The following is a 13,352-nucleotide window of genomic DNA, read 5'->3' as shown; positions in this document are numbered from 1 at the left end:
TGTATGCCCATTGTCGACTTTCCCGGTCGTACCCCAAGCTTGTAGAGGTCCCTGCCGTGCTTGGACTTATCCCAGGACGTCTCCCACTAGTCGTTCGATGCCCGTCGATTGATGGTTTTCGTGGTTGCTATGAGTGTCCGTAAGTGCTCCGGCTCCGGCGGTGGTGCGGCGCAAGCGTCCGCGATAGGGCTGAAGCCGGCGGCTTCTTTGGCTGCTTGATCCACTATTTCGTTGCCTGGAAGACCGACATGCGCCGGGTAGAGCTGTCCAAGTCCCATGACTCTCGTCTGGCCGTAGTGGCAAGGCTTGGCCATCTGCTGGGAACATGCAGCTATGGCATCTGTTCAGCTACAGCCAAGGCAAGGATACCGCAGCAAGCCAGCTAAATGCCGCCATACCTATCGAAACTTTGCTAAAGCGTCGGGCACCCTCTGCCTGTCGATGTCAGCAGGTCCCTCCCCAGCGACCGATGGATTAGGAGGAAACACTCAGGCTCCCTATAGGATGAAACAGATCAGGCACCAGAGGGGCACCAGCTCACCACTGGTCACCTAACGGGCACCTATAAAAGGACCTCCTTCCCTACACTAAGGAAGGGGAGGTCCAGAGATGAATTTAGTCACCTTTTCATACCCATCTAGCGTTGACCTCTTCACTCTGTAAGTCAAAGCACCCACTTTTGGGCCACCCCCACATATGGGCCACCCAAAAATGCCTCATCACCAACCTCCTCCTTCATCCTCCTCCAACTTCAAACTATCACATCTTTTTCCAACCTTATGCAAATGGCCTCATCTTTTTAGGGCACCTTATTCTAGGCATTATGAGCCAGTATACAGAAAATGAAGTCAATCAAGCGCTTGAGGCCATTTCGAACGGTCAGAGTGTCAGGAAGGCTGCCCAGCAGTATGGTGTGCCAAGGTCTACCCTTCAGCATCGTCTTCAAGGCACCCAGGCAAGGGCAGCAGCATTTTCTGACCTGCAGAGGTTCACAGTGAGCCAGGAGGCCAAGTTGGCTGAATGGGTGCGAATCCAGCATGCCCTTGGGCTTCCTCCAACCCATCAACAAGTGAAGCATTTTGCAGAAAGAATCCTTCATGCCATAGGGGATACCCAACCTATAGGGAGAGGCTGGGTCCAGGCCTTTATAAGGAGGAATCCATCAGTCAAGGTCAAGAGAAGTTGCCCTATTGATTCAAGACGTGTTAATGGGGCATCTACTGAGGTCATCAGGGACTGGTTCAAGCATCTCGCCATACCAGAGATCATCAGCATCAAACCAGCCAACAGATATAACATGGATGAGACTGGTATCCTTGAGGGCCAGGGATCTAATGGGCTGGTGCTGGGGATGTCTGAGGCGAAGTCTATCCGCAAGAAACAGCCTGGATCAAGGGCATGGGTGTCTATTATTGAATGCATCTCTGCCCTAGGCCACAGACTTCATCCCCTTATTATATATAAGGGTAAGACAGTCCAGCAGCAGTGGTTTCCTCTAGATCTTAGCCCTTATGAAGGCTGGCAATTCACAGCAACTGAAAATGGCTGGACAACAGATGCTACTGCAGTTGAATGGCTGCAGAAGGTGTTTATCCCTCAGACTGTCCCTCAGGGCAAGGGGGATAAGGAGGAGGCTAGACTATTGATCCTGGATGGGCATGGGAGCCACACAACGACTGACTTTATGTGGTTGTGCTATATAAACAACATCCATCTATTGTTCTTACCGCCACACACCTCCCATGTCCTCCAGCCACTTGATCAAGCAGTCTTCAGCCCTCTTAAGGCAGCCTATAGGAAGGAGCTTGGATACCTTAGTCTATGGAATGACTCTACTATTGTAGGCAAGAGGAACTTCCTAGGCTGTTATTATAAGGCTGCCCTTGCAGGTATGACGATGCAGAACATCAGAAGTGGTTGGAAATGGACAGGGTTATGGCCTGTCTCTATGGCGAAGCCTCTGATGAGCTCCCTCCTACTCCCAACAACACCAAAGCCATCAGCATCGTCAGATCAGGTCAGCAAAGGGCAGTCTAGGGGCAAGGAAGCTGAAGGATGGGCATCTGCGTCGTCTGCAGTGGCATGGTCGACGCCAAGGAAGATGAAGGATCTGTCTGGCCAACTGAAGCTATTCACAGAGTTGGATAATGATGCGCATACCCAACGCCTCCTTTTCATGAAGGTGAAAAAAGGCTTCAGCGAGCAGGCCTATGAGCTGGCCACTGCCCAGCATAAGCTGGAGCTTCTGCAGGCCCAAGTTACCAACACTGCAGTAAGGAAAAGGAAGGCAGTTCAGATCAACCCAAACACTAAGTTCGCCAACATCAAAGACATCCAGAAGGCTCAGGTTGAGGCTGGCGATAAAGAGGATATCACAGATGAGTCCAGCGAGGCTGATTTACCTAGTGAGGCTGAAAGCTGTATTGTGGTGGCATCTAGGTGCAGTCAATAGTTAATTGAACATACTGGTGTCGATGGGAATACCCTCATTTTTGGGTGGCCCATATGTGGGGGTGGCCCAAAAGTGGGTGCTTTGACTTATAGTGACCCTGACACCACATCAGCCATCGCAGCATTGGTGTCCTACACAGCACAGCGCGGGCGACAAGAGATCCATAATCATAAGCGAGGTTTTGTGATTCGAGTTGCGATGCCTACGTCGGTCACAGATAACGTAATGGAAGAAAACAGGTACAGCCTAGACAAAGACACGGAAACTTTGTCCTCTGCGAATCTGGGTTTTCTCTCTACAGTTAGTATAGACTTGAGATTTTATCAAGTTGATAACTATCAACAAGAGTCGTCGGAATTGAGTCCGTTCCCAAACGCGAAAAACTGTTATTGCAACTCGCACCACACCCGCACCCGCTGCAGCTCACTCACTCACTTGCAGCCTCTCACACCTCCAGCTCAACCTCGCACCAACCTCTCACATTCCCAGATGCCTTCACATCTAAGCCCGGCAAACTACTGATTTGTAAATGCCCCCTGATCTCACCCTTCCGCCCTTGCCCCAGCCAAGACTCAGATACTTGAGCTGTGTAGCGGCGAGGTGATAAAGCTGGCTGAGAGCGCTAACTAAGGCAGCTGGTAGGCGCTCTACCTAAGCCACAGAAGGCCGTACATCGCCACTAAGCTGACCTCCTGCAACAACATATATAAATCCAAGTATTCCTGATGTAAGGTTGCTAGCTGTCATGGCATGTCACCCCTGCTTGCTTCCCATTACTAGCCCATTGAAGAAAAAGGCAGCTGCGATGTGGAGGGTTGCATCACACACAATGTATTACTAACCCTGGATTGACCGTTAAATCATCATTCGACTGATGTCATCCAATGGCAGGTCCTTGTTGAGGCGAAAAAGGGGTTAAAGCTAAGCAACTTGCCTGTTGTCTCTTTACCCTTATTCCAACTTTATAGGGTCGGGCCACAAGAAAGCCGTCGTGGCGCAGTAGCGCGCGGGTCGTCTTTGCTCACCACGATCACAGGCTCTGCAGTATCCGCCATCGTCGGTTGCGTCGCGTCACACTGCAATCGGCAAATGGCTTGATCACGACCAAGCTAGTGAACTGAGAGATTAGTCTCATGTGCACTGTTTCTGCGTGGCGCATCACAAGTAATGCTTGCAATGTGCAAATTCCACGCAGGAATCACAGCCCTTAAATCGCATCCCTAAATCACGTCCCTAAATCACGTCCCTAAATCGCATTCCTTAAATCACATCGGTAAGAATCGCAGGCCGACGCACGCGCCAAGACCTCACCCTCTTCGCCGACCAATTCCATACCCCGTCCGGATTGTATCATCGTTTGCCAGTAACAATGCCCTAAAGCGCCAACAACTGACTCCACCCCCTGCCAAGCCAGCAAAATATAGTGAATGTTGCTGACTAATGAGAGACCCGGGAATGTACAGGCCCGTGAACCTATCGGGAGCCTGGATATACGAAAAAAAGGATTTATTCCATTGGGTCTGTCTGAGCATTGTCGGTCGTACTGACAAGGCAAAAGACAATGGTGCTACTGAATGTTCCAAAAGAAACCGATGAGAACGGAAATTACCGAGCAGTAGGTTTAATTGTCTGAAGCGTGCAGTGATGGAACTGAGCTAATAAGTCCGTAATGTCACGGCGCTGGGCCGGAACCCCACCACATCTGCACATCATGACAGCCTAAACGCGGCATTTCCGACGCGCCACTCGGGCGATTTCAGAATCACAGTTTGGGTGGATCTGGCCACCCAAAGGTAAGGATTTCGATGACAGGCACATTTTGTGGATACAGAAGCAGAAGTTCACAGCTAGCAGGACCTCTCCAGCTACACACACATCAATACACAAGAATTGACCCCACCCATCAACACAACATTCTTAGTTTTACATACGTATGTCACAAGGGAATGTAGCGCAGATTGCTGCCTGCATTCAATTGTGTTGTTTTTGCGGCAAAGGTAAAAGAAAAAAAAGGCAGGGGTTGTTAAATTTGTCTCTTCAAGGTTAAACCTTCCTCCGGAGATTCACTATATAAGACTCAATGCTCTATGGACAGGTGGATCCACACCTGTTGGCATCTGGTGACTAGTGTTCCTATATAGGCGTGTGACAGTAGCTATATAAGACACATGGTTTCGTATTTCCTTTCTATTTACTTGATGAGCTTTTGATTTCAAACACTGTATTTATAAAGATGGTTTCTCTCATCATTACTCTCACATACCTCCTTGCGACGGTGACATTTGCCTTGCCTATCGACCTGCTAGGCCTTGAGGAGAATTTTCCGATCAGCCTGGTCACGCGCCAGGACGGCCCAACATCTCGATACACGACAGTTAAGAACGCAGCAGCAGCAGCCGGCAAGACCCTAAACAACGGCGAATGGCACTACTTACGGCTATGCACGCCTCTCAACGGACAGCCTCCGGAGGACCATGTCCAGGAGGAAACAGGTTGCAAGCACTTCTATATTGTTGTCGGCCAAGTTATAAAAGAGCGCGTTTTTAAAAAAAGAAAGGACTTTCAGGGCCTTATGTACCACGTAAGGTACAATGACGACACACGCAAGTGGTTCTGGACGTCCCATACTTACATTGCCTACGATTTCCAAGAGATCGTCTACGGAGGCAAGACTACAAGCAGAAAAGCTAGTACAGCCAGGCTTGACACACTTAGTAGGTTACAGTGGAATCGTTTATTCTAGGAACAGCGCTAATAAGATGACTACTAAAGGTACAGCTTGGGTTGATAAATGGGGCTCGTACTGTGATCTAAATGAGGCGAGGTGTTTCGGCTACTATCAATATATGGCTTCAAACTTATAATTTCATGCTCTCTAACTCCGCTTTGCTAAGGGAGCTTGTGCTTAGGCGCACAATACCGTCCGTGTGGACATTGCGTCCCAGATCTAGGTTTCCAGAAGATTCCATGCAGACTAGCCACACAGCAGAGCAACGCCCCTCAGAGTTTAGCAAAAAGGGTTCTTTGCAGCGTTGGTGTAGAAGCGTCTGTTTGTTCATGATCTGCTCAAATGAATCTGCTAAAATTTCCTTCCGTTGCACAATCTCAAGCTCGCTTCAATTTGAGCCAACAATCGTACTCGCCGTTCTGTAGAGCCGGCTCATTGCAATCTGAAAATAAACTTCCAAGGCCCTGGCTACCTAGATAAAGACTCCACAATATTGTCCTTGGGCCTTGAAGCTTGTTACTTTGAGCGACCTATTCTCGCTGCCAAACGCAGAGTCGTTCTTGTGAGCGCTTATGTTTTCTGGTCGAAGAGATATAGTAGGGAGACGTTTGGATGAAATAGTGCTCTTTCTGGTCGCAAAATCCCGGGGGCATCTAGTCACAGGGACAGGATGAGCCCTGCTCTTCAAGAAACATTAGTCCAGGTCGATCACCCCGCAATTTTACTAACCAACTCATCCTTAGACTTAGGACACGATGGTTCGTTTGACGAAGTATATTCGTAGTGTTTGTGCTGTCGATGAATTTGGATGTATACGTCGGCATCATAACGCTGCCTTATTTGCTCACACCTCCACATGAAACTCTTTAAAGCCTTCTCAAGATTCTCGTTACAGTAGTTCTGTCCCGCTTTGTGCCTGGAGTTGTTGTTTCGGCTAGCGTTGGATCGCGCTGGACATCTGTTAACTGTGGACCCCAGGATGGGCTATGATAACATATTAAAATACCTGATGCTGATGCTGATGCTGATTATGGTGCTGAAATGGGGAATGGACTGAATCCTCAGACTGAGGGGAAAGAGGTGATCCAATAAGATGCGAGCCCCGTTTGGCTTAGGTAGGGCGTAATAAACCAAATTGGTGAATTATGGGATGCTGCTTTGTGTGATGGGCCTAGATATGCATCCCAAACGTTGGACTTACCCGGTAATCACAGTCAAGTTGGCCGGCATCCAGCGGGTTGTTGTTGTTGTTGTTGTTGTTGTATTTAACGCCATGGCGGCAAGGGTGGAACCCTTGTCGCAGACCTCCCGAAGGGTATGTGGCGTGGAGAGCCGTGGGCTAGGACTACGTACTTCATACATCGCCCTTCCTTTCGTCCTCCAGATCCTGCCTGATGGCTACTATGCGTTCTATCTGTCCCTGGTTCCCGCTGGTTCCCCAGTTTCATTGCTTCCCGTCTATTTCCCTTCAGGGCTTAAGTGACTGTCCAGGTCCCGTGCCGGAGCCCGTTCCCTAGTAGCGTGGACAGATCTTCCGGAAAAAGTGTGTCACGCGCAGGAAGGCCTCAAAGCCTTTTGGGTCAGTCATTAGTCCCTTGAAGTATCGTTCCAGGGATCCCATAGGTCCTATGGGGTCGAGCGGACCAGTTGGGTAGAGGGTGGGCCACTGCTGCCTCCTCGCCAAGGTCGCTGGGCAGTAGACCAGATGATCTACATCCTTTGCCTCCCCGCAGGAGCAGGTTAACAAGGCCTCGGTGTGGTTAAAGCGTCGGTGATATTGTTCAAAGTCCCCGTGACCCGACCGGGCCGCCAAAAGGTGGTGGAGGGTGCTCCGTGGTAGGGCGAGTTCGGGAGGGCAGGAGAAGTGTAGCCTCAGTCCAAGCTGGGTGTACCGTTCTGTCGCCTCTTTACCCCACCACTGTCTGTACTGGTTTCGCAATCTCTCTCTACCGAGCCGTTTGATCCCGGAGAGCGTAGCCAGTTGGCCTAGAGGGACCGGCAGCGCTGTGCCCTCCCTGGCTAGCCGGTCCGCCTCTTCGTTGCCCTTAATCCCCTGGTGCCCTGGCGCCCAGTGGGTGTGGATGTTGTATATCCTAGCAGCAGCTTGGATCTCGAGCACCGCTGCTTGCGAGGAGTCTGGTGCCTCGCCCCGTATTCCTTAAATGACACTGGTGTTGTCGATGCAGATGTGTATCGGCTGGCCTTGGGAGGTTAAGAGGGCCCGCCGGAGTCCTATCCTCGCCCCTTCAGCCTCGGCGTCGAACACCTCTGCTAGACCGAGTCGGCCGCAGCCCTGGGCCACGCGCCTGTTGCTGCGGTAGATAACGAACCCATATCCTGTGGCTCCGTTCGTCGCTTTGGAGCCATCTGAAAAGACAACCATGTGGCTGTCTGGTACGGTCTTTAGCCAGGCCTGGAAAGCTTTGGCTGCCTCTTTCTTACTCTGCAGGACTATCAGGTCCTGTGAGCCTGGGAGGTACTGCGGTTGGATGAGTGCGGGTCTCGGGCATTTCGGTGCAAGGTCTGCAGTCCGTTGGAGCCTCGTCTGCTGTCGCCCTCGTTGGGAGAGCCTCGCGACAAGAGGGTGTTGTAGGTCAACCTTCTTTAGACGTGCTGCGAAGCGTAGGCGGACTCCTTCCAGAGCCATCTTGCTTGGTGGTAGTCCAGCGTCCCTAAGGAGGCTGCGTGTCGGAGTTGTTTTCCAGGCCGGCAGGATAGCCCTTGCCGCTTTCGTGATGACGCTTTCAACCTTACGCGCAAGGCTCTTCTAGCCTGTACTGACTGAGCCTGTCTGGGGGATAAGGTTGCGGCCGGTATCGGTGGTTCTGCCAGAGGCTGGCTTGGTCATGCCTCCATACCAGGTCTCGGCCCCGTAGAGGGCGATTGGCAGGACGCAGGAGATCACAGCCTTACGTACAGCAGCGGCCGGGAGCCCGCCTTTTGTGTTTGTCAGGTGTCTAAGATGTTGGGCCGCCTTCTTTGCCGCAGCCAGCTTCGTTTCAACATGGTGTCGGAAGGAGAGCCTCTTGTCGAACCAAACCCCTAACCAGCGGATAGGCACAATGGATGCTTGAATTTCCAGTTCTCCCGCCTTGATCCCTGGCAGGTCTCTTTGTTGCTTGTGTTTTCTTGTGAAGTGGATAGCTTCGGACTTGTTGTGGTCGAAAGCGACCTTGTTCTCAGCTCCCCAGTCGAGGATGCGTGTGATCTCCTGGCCGAGGATCGCAGCATTACTCTCAAGGGAGGGGCCCATGGCCAGAAGGCCGATGTCGTCTGCGTACCCGGACCGGAGCCTCGGATCTTCTGCTAAGATGTCTGCGATGTAAAGAAGGAAGAGAATAGGGGACAGCGGGGAGCCCTGGGGCAGCCCGCAAGCCAGCGGGAAGTCCTCTGTTGTTGCGTCCTCCAGCCTGACTCTGGCAGTTCGGTTCGAAGCAAAGTGGAATATCAGCCTGGTCAGGCTGTGAGGCCAGCCTTGTTGTCGTAGCCGGACAATCAGACGGTTCCGAAGGACAGAATCAAAGGCACCTTGGACGTCCATCGTTACCAATGTCGCTGTGAGCCCTTTGTCAAGGGCCATCTCGATGTCGTGAGCAAGGCAGGTGGTTAGGTCGACCGCTGACCTGCCAAGTAGAGCCCCTATTTGTTATGGGCTGGTCACCCCTTCTAAGATAGTAAGGTAGGACATTCTTCTGGCTATCAGCCTCTCGAGCCCTTTCCCAAGACAAGATAGTAGGGCTATTGGCCGCCAGGATCCGGCTTTTGAGAAGTCTGTTTTCCCCGCTTTCTGGATCATAGCGACCTCCGCTCTGCGGAAGGCTGGGGGAAGTAGCCCGTCTGTATGCAGGCTTGGAACAGTTGTCTGACAGGCTCAGATACAAGGTCCCAGCAGGCCTGAAGCAGCCGTGTTGTGATCCCGTCGATGCCAGGGGTCGTGGTCTTTGTCAGAGTAGCCTCTCTCAGCTCTTCTTTACTGATGGCATCATGCCAAGGTATCCGTCGTCGAGAGACCGTAGGGACGTCGAACGGGTCTCCTGGCAAGTCATCCTGTGCACTGAACCTCTCTAGGAGGGCTCTTCGGAGTGCCTGGGCCTTACCCTGAGTGTCGTCGATCGTCTGACCCTCCACTATCAAAGGGGGTGATTTGACCCCTAGGCTAGCCTTTCGCCAGCCCATAATCTTGTAGAGATCTTGGTCCGAGGAAACTCCTTCGATCTTATCAGCCCAGTAGGCCCGTTTCGCTTTCCTGACTGTCCTCAAGAAGACCTTCTGCTCTTCGAGGATAGCAAGGCGTGGGGTAAGAAGGCGTAGGGTCTGCTCTAGCTCTTGGGCTTGCCGGCAGCAGGCCTCGCGGTACGATCGGTGGGCTACTGCGCACTCCTCTGTCCACCAAGGGGCCCCCTTCCCATGCTTTCCTCGTTTCTTCCCTACAGCCTGGACAGCCGTGGAGAGAAGGTCGGCTATTCTCCCAGCTTGGGTGTCCAACTCGGCGGGGGTAGGTTCGTCTTGGAGAGTGGGTAAGACCGAGGCTCCTGCTCTGATCAGGTCTCTGAACCGGGGTAGGGCCGAGTCTGGGACTGATAGTGACCGTGGTTGATCTGTCTGTTGTTGTCGTTGCTTATGAAGCGGGATTGTTGAGACAATTGCTTGATGATCGGCCCCTGGGTGCAGGTGTGGGCTGATCACTGCGTGTGCCAGGGGGATGTTGGAGAAGGTAAGGTCGAGTACATGACCTTGGGCATGGGTTGCAGTCCCTGTCTCGCCTATGAAAGACAAGCCGTGGCTATCTGCCCAGTCTGCTATGTCGTCCCCCCTATTCCTGTTCCTCGATCCGGGCTCCCAGGAGTAGTGATGAGCGTTAAGGTCTCCTGCTACAAGGACTTTTTCTGGCGGCCTGTATCCTAGGAGGGTTGTGGTTGTGTGATTGTGAGGATCTCCTGGTTGCCTGTATACGTTAACCACAGTTATTGCGTTATTAACTGTGATCCATAAGATGTCCCTTGTCTGTACGGGCCTCTGCTGCTGGGCCTTCCACTTCATCCCTTTCCGTACGTAGGTCATGACCCTAGGTCTGGTTTCCCTGTCCTTCCAAAAGTCCACTGGGACGTAGGAATCGAAACCTGGGTGTGTGTTGATTTGCGTTTTGTCAACATAGCCTATCCAGGGTTCCTGGACCAGTACAATGTCGATCCGCTCAGCCCAGCAGAGCTCCAGGAAAGCTGTATGTGCTGGCGACTGCTTCCCTACGTTGCACTGGGCTACGCGCAACACCCGTGGAGAGCCCTGCTTCGTCTTACGTCTCCAGGTCGAGCTCCAGGTGGGTGTAGGCATTAGCAACGTTGTAATCCGGTTTCTGGGCTACCCTCTGGCTCCTGTTTAAGAGGGGTAGGATAGCGCGGTTGGTCTGGGCAGTGCCCTCTGCGTCCTCAGGTTCGTCTTCACTCATGCTGCTGCTATCAGTGTCCCCGTCCCCGAGGCACACAATCGAGCTCTCTGAAGGTGTCCTTGTGCGTGGTCGCTTGGAGCCGAGCGGTTGATCCTGGCCAGGGGGGGGGAGTTCCCCAGGCTGTTGGGTGTTCTTCCGAGAGGCACTCAGACTGACCTCGTAGAGGGCGTCGTATGCCTTCTGTCCAACCTTGCGGATCTGGGCCCGCTCCTTCCGGTCTGGGAGAGTAGGGATGCCGTTCATCGTCATAGGCCTTGCTGGACAATCCTTGTGGCTGGCCTGGGATGGGCCGCAGCAGTTCGCACACTGAGGTTTGGCTGTGCAGGGCCCAGTCTCGTGCGAGTCTGAAGGTCTGCCGCAGTTGTTGCAGAGTGGATGTCGGTTGCAGTAGCTGTTTGAGTGGTAGCCCTGGCAGCCAGGGTCGTGTCTGATAAGCGTCTTCCTCTTCTGAATAAGCTGGGACCTGCTACTTTGGTTAAAGAGTCTGAAGGGTTGTGTCTCTTTGAGGAACGAGATCACCCAAGAGACTTTGTTTGTGATGGGGTCCGGCCCAAGGCGGGATTGCCGGGCCCGGGTGGGCTTCTGTCTTGTCTGGGCAAAAACCTCGTCTTCGATCAAGGTGGCTGGGTCCAGGGCGTCCCCATCAACGCTCCACAGCTTGGCTGGGCAGCGCGGGACGACGTAGGTAAACCACTTTATCGGGGTCTCTATCTTGTAAGCTCCTAGACAGGCCGCTAGTTTTCGCTCTTCCGCCAGGAGGCCTTGCTGAATCTGCTTGTTTGATGGCCTCAGTGAGTAAGTCAGACTACCCACTTTTCGGCACCCCCCCCATTTCGGCACCCCAAAAATGAAGCTATTCCCATCATACTCGTCGACTTCAATTAATCATTGACTTCTTCTAGATGCAACAACAATACAGCTTTCAGCTTCACTAGGGTATTCAGAGTCGCTGGATTCGGCTGCATCATCCTCTTTTTCCCCAGCCTTAAGTTGCGCCTGCTGGATGTCTTTGATGTTGGCGAACTTAGTGTTAGGATCCAGCTGGACTGCCCTTCTTTTCCTTACTGCAGTATTGGTGACTTGGGCCTGCAGAAGCTCCAGTTTCTGCTGGGTATTTGCCAGCTCATATGCCTGCTCGCTGAAGCCTTTTTTTACCTTCCTGAATAGAAGGCGTTGAGTAAAGGCATCATTCTCCAGCTCTGTGAATAGCTTCAACTGCCCAGCTAGATCCTTCATCTTCCTTGGCGTCGACCATGCCACTGCAGATGACGCAGATACCCATCCTTCAGCTTCCTTGCCTCCAGACTGCCCTTTGCTGACCTGATCAGATGATCCTGATGCTGCTGGTGTTGATGGGAGCAGTAGGGAGCTCATCAGAGGCTTCGCCATAGAGACAGGCCACAACCCTGTCCATTTCCAACCACTTCTAATGTTCTGCATCGTCATACCTGCAGTACGAGCCTTCTGATAACAGCCTATAAAGTTCCTCTTGCCTACAACAGTTGAATCATTCCACTGACCAAGGTATCCAAGCTCCTTCCTATAGGCTGCCTTGACAGGGCTGAAGACTGACTGATCAAGTGGCTGGAGGACATGGGAGGTATGTGGCGGTAAGAACAATAGATGGATGTTGTTTATATAGCATAACCACATAAAGTCAGTCGTTGTATGACTCCCATGTCCATCCATGATCAGCAGCCTGACCTCCTTGCCCTGAGGAAGAGTCTGAGGGATGAAGACCTTCTGCAGCCATTCAACTGCAGTGGCATCTGAAGTCCATCCATTCTCCGTTGCAGTGAATTGCCATCCTTCATAAGGGCCAAGGTCTAGAGGAAACCACTGCTGCTGGACTGCCTTGCCCTTATAGATAACGAGGGGATTCAGAACATGGCCCAGGGCAGAGATGCATTCGATGATGGATACCCATGCCCTTGATCCAGGCTGTTTCTTACGTACAGACTTCGTCTCAGACATGCCCAGCACCAGCCCATTAGATCCCTGGCCCTCAAGGATACCAGTCTCATCCATGTTGTATCTATTAGCTGGTTTGATGCTGGTGATCTCTGGTATGGCGAGTAGTTTGAACCAGTCCCTGATGACCTCAGTAGATGCCCCATTAACACGCCTAGAATCGATAGGGCGACTTCTCTGGACCTTGACTGATGGATTCCTCTTCAAGAAGGCTTGGATCCAGCCTTTTCCTATAGGCTCTGTATCCCCCATGGCATGGAGGATCCTTTCTGCGAATAGCCTCACTTGCAGATGGGTTGGGGCAACACCAAGGGCATGCTGAATGCGAACCCATTCAGCCAGTTTAGCCTCCTGACTAACAGAAAGTCTCTGCAGGTCAGAAAAGGCAATTGACCTTGGTTGAGTGCCCTTAATCCGATACTGAAGTGTTGATCTTGGGATGCCATACACCTGACCAGCCCTCTTAATGGGCATGCCGTTGGTTATTGCGTCAAGGGCCTGATTGACTTCATCTTCGGTATACTGGCCCATAAGGTCGAAAAGAAGCTCTGAGGAAAAAATGAGGTTATTCGCATAAGTATAGAAAATGTTGTTGATGTTGAAAGTTGAGGGGTATGTTCTGGTGATGAGGCATTTGAGGCATTTTTGGGGTGCCGAAATGGGGGGGGTGCCGAAAAGTGGGTAGTCTGACTTATCCGGTCGCAATGTGGTAGATGTGAGGGATATCTGCCAGTTGGAGGTCAAAGGTCCGGCAA

General features: G+C 52.1%; 3 protein-coding genes across 3 annotated transcripts; 1 reads left to right on the top strand and 2 right to left on the bottom strand.

Annotated features, from left to right (window-relative positions):
• Positions 1-86: 86 nt before the first annotated feature.
• Positions 87-314, bottom strand: CH63R_10619 (uncharacterized protein; the record flags this gene model as incomplete). Its single annotated transcript, XM_018305593.1, has 1 exon — positions 87-314. One exon carries the CDS (start codon positions 312-314, stop codon positions 87-89), a length of 228 nt encoding a protein of 75 aa, XP_018155017.1.
• Positions 315-4,685: 4,371 nt separating this feature from the next.
• CH63R_10618 (EC51a protein) lies at positions 4,686-5,316 on the top strand (the record flags this gene model as incomplete). The annotated part of the gene is given in 2 exon segments (XM_018305592.1): positions 4,686-5,166; positions 5,171-5,316. Coding segments are annotated over 2 exon segments (627 nt in total).
• A 336-nt stretch (positions 5,317-5,652) lies between these two features.
• On the bottom strand, positions 5,653-6,038 carry CH63R_10617 (uncharacterized protein; the record flags this gene model as incomplete). The annotated part of the gene is made up of 2 exons (XM_018305591.1): positions 5,653-5,862; positions 5,910-6,038. The coding sequence occupies 2 exons, from the start codon at positions 6,036-6,038 to the stop codon at positions 5,653-5,655; spliced, it is 339 nt and encodes a 112-aa protein (XP_018155015.1).
• Positions 6,039-13,352: the final 7,314 nt, after the last annotated feature.

This window comes from Colletotrichum higginsianum, assembly GCF_001672515.1.
Source record: "Colletotrichum higginsianum IMI 349063 chromosome 7 map unlocalized unitig_7, whole genome shotgun sequence".
Lineage (NCBI taxonomy): Eukaryota > Fungi > Ascomycota > Sordariomycetes > Glomerellales > Glomerellaceae > Colletotrichum > Colletotrichum higginsianum.
Note: the sequence above shows the minus strand (reverse complement) of the source record. Positions and strands in the feature narration are given on the sequence as shown.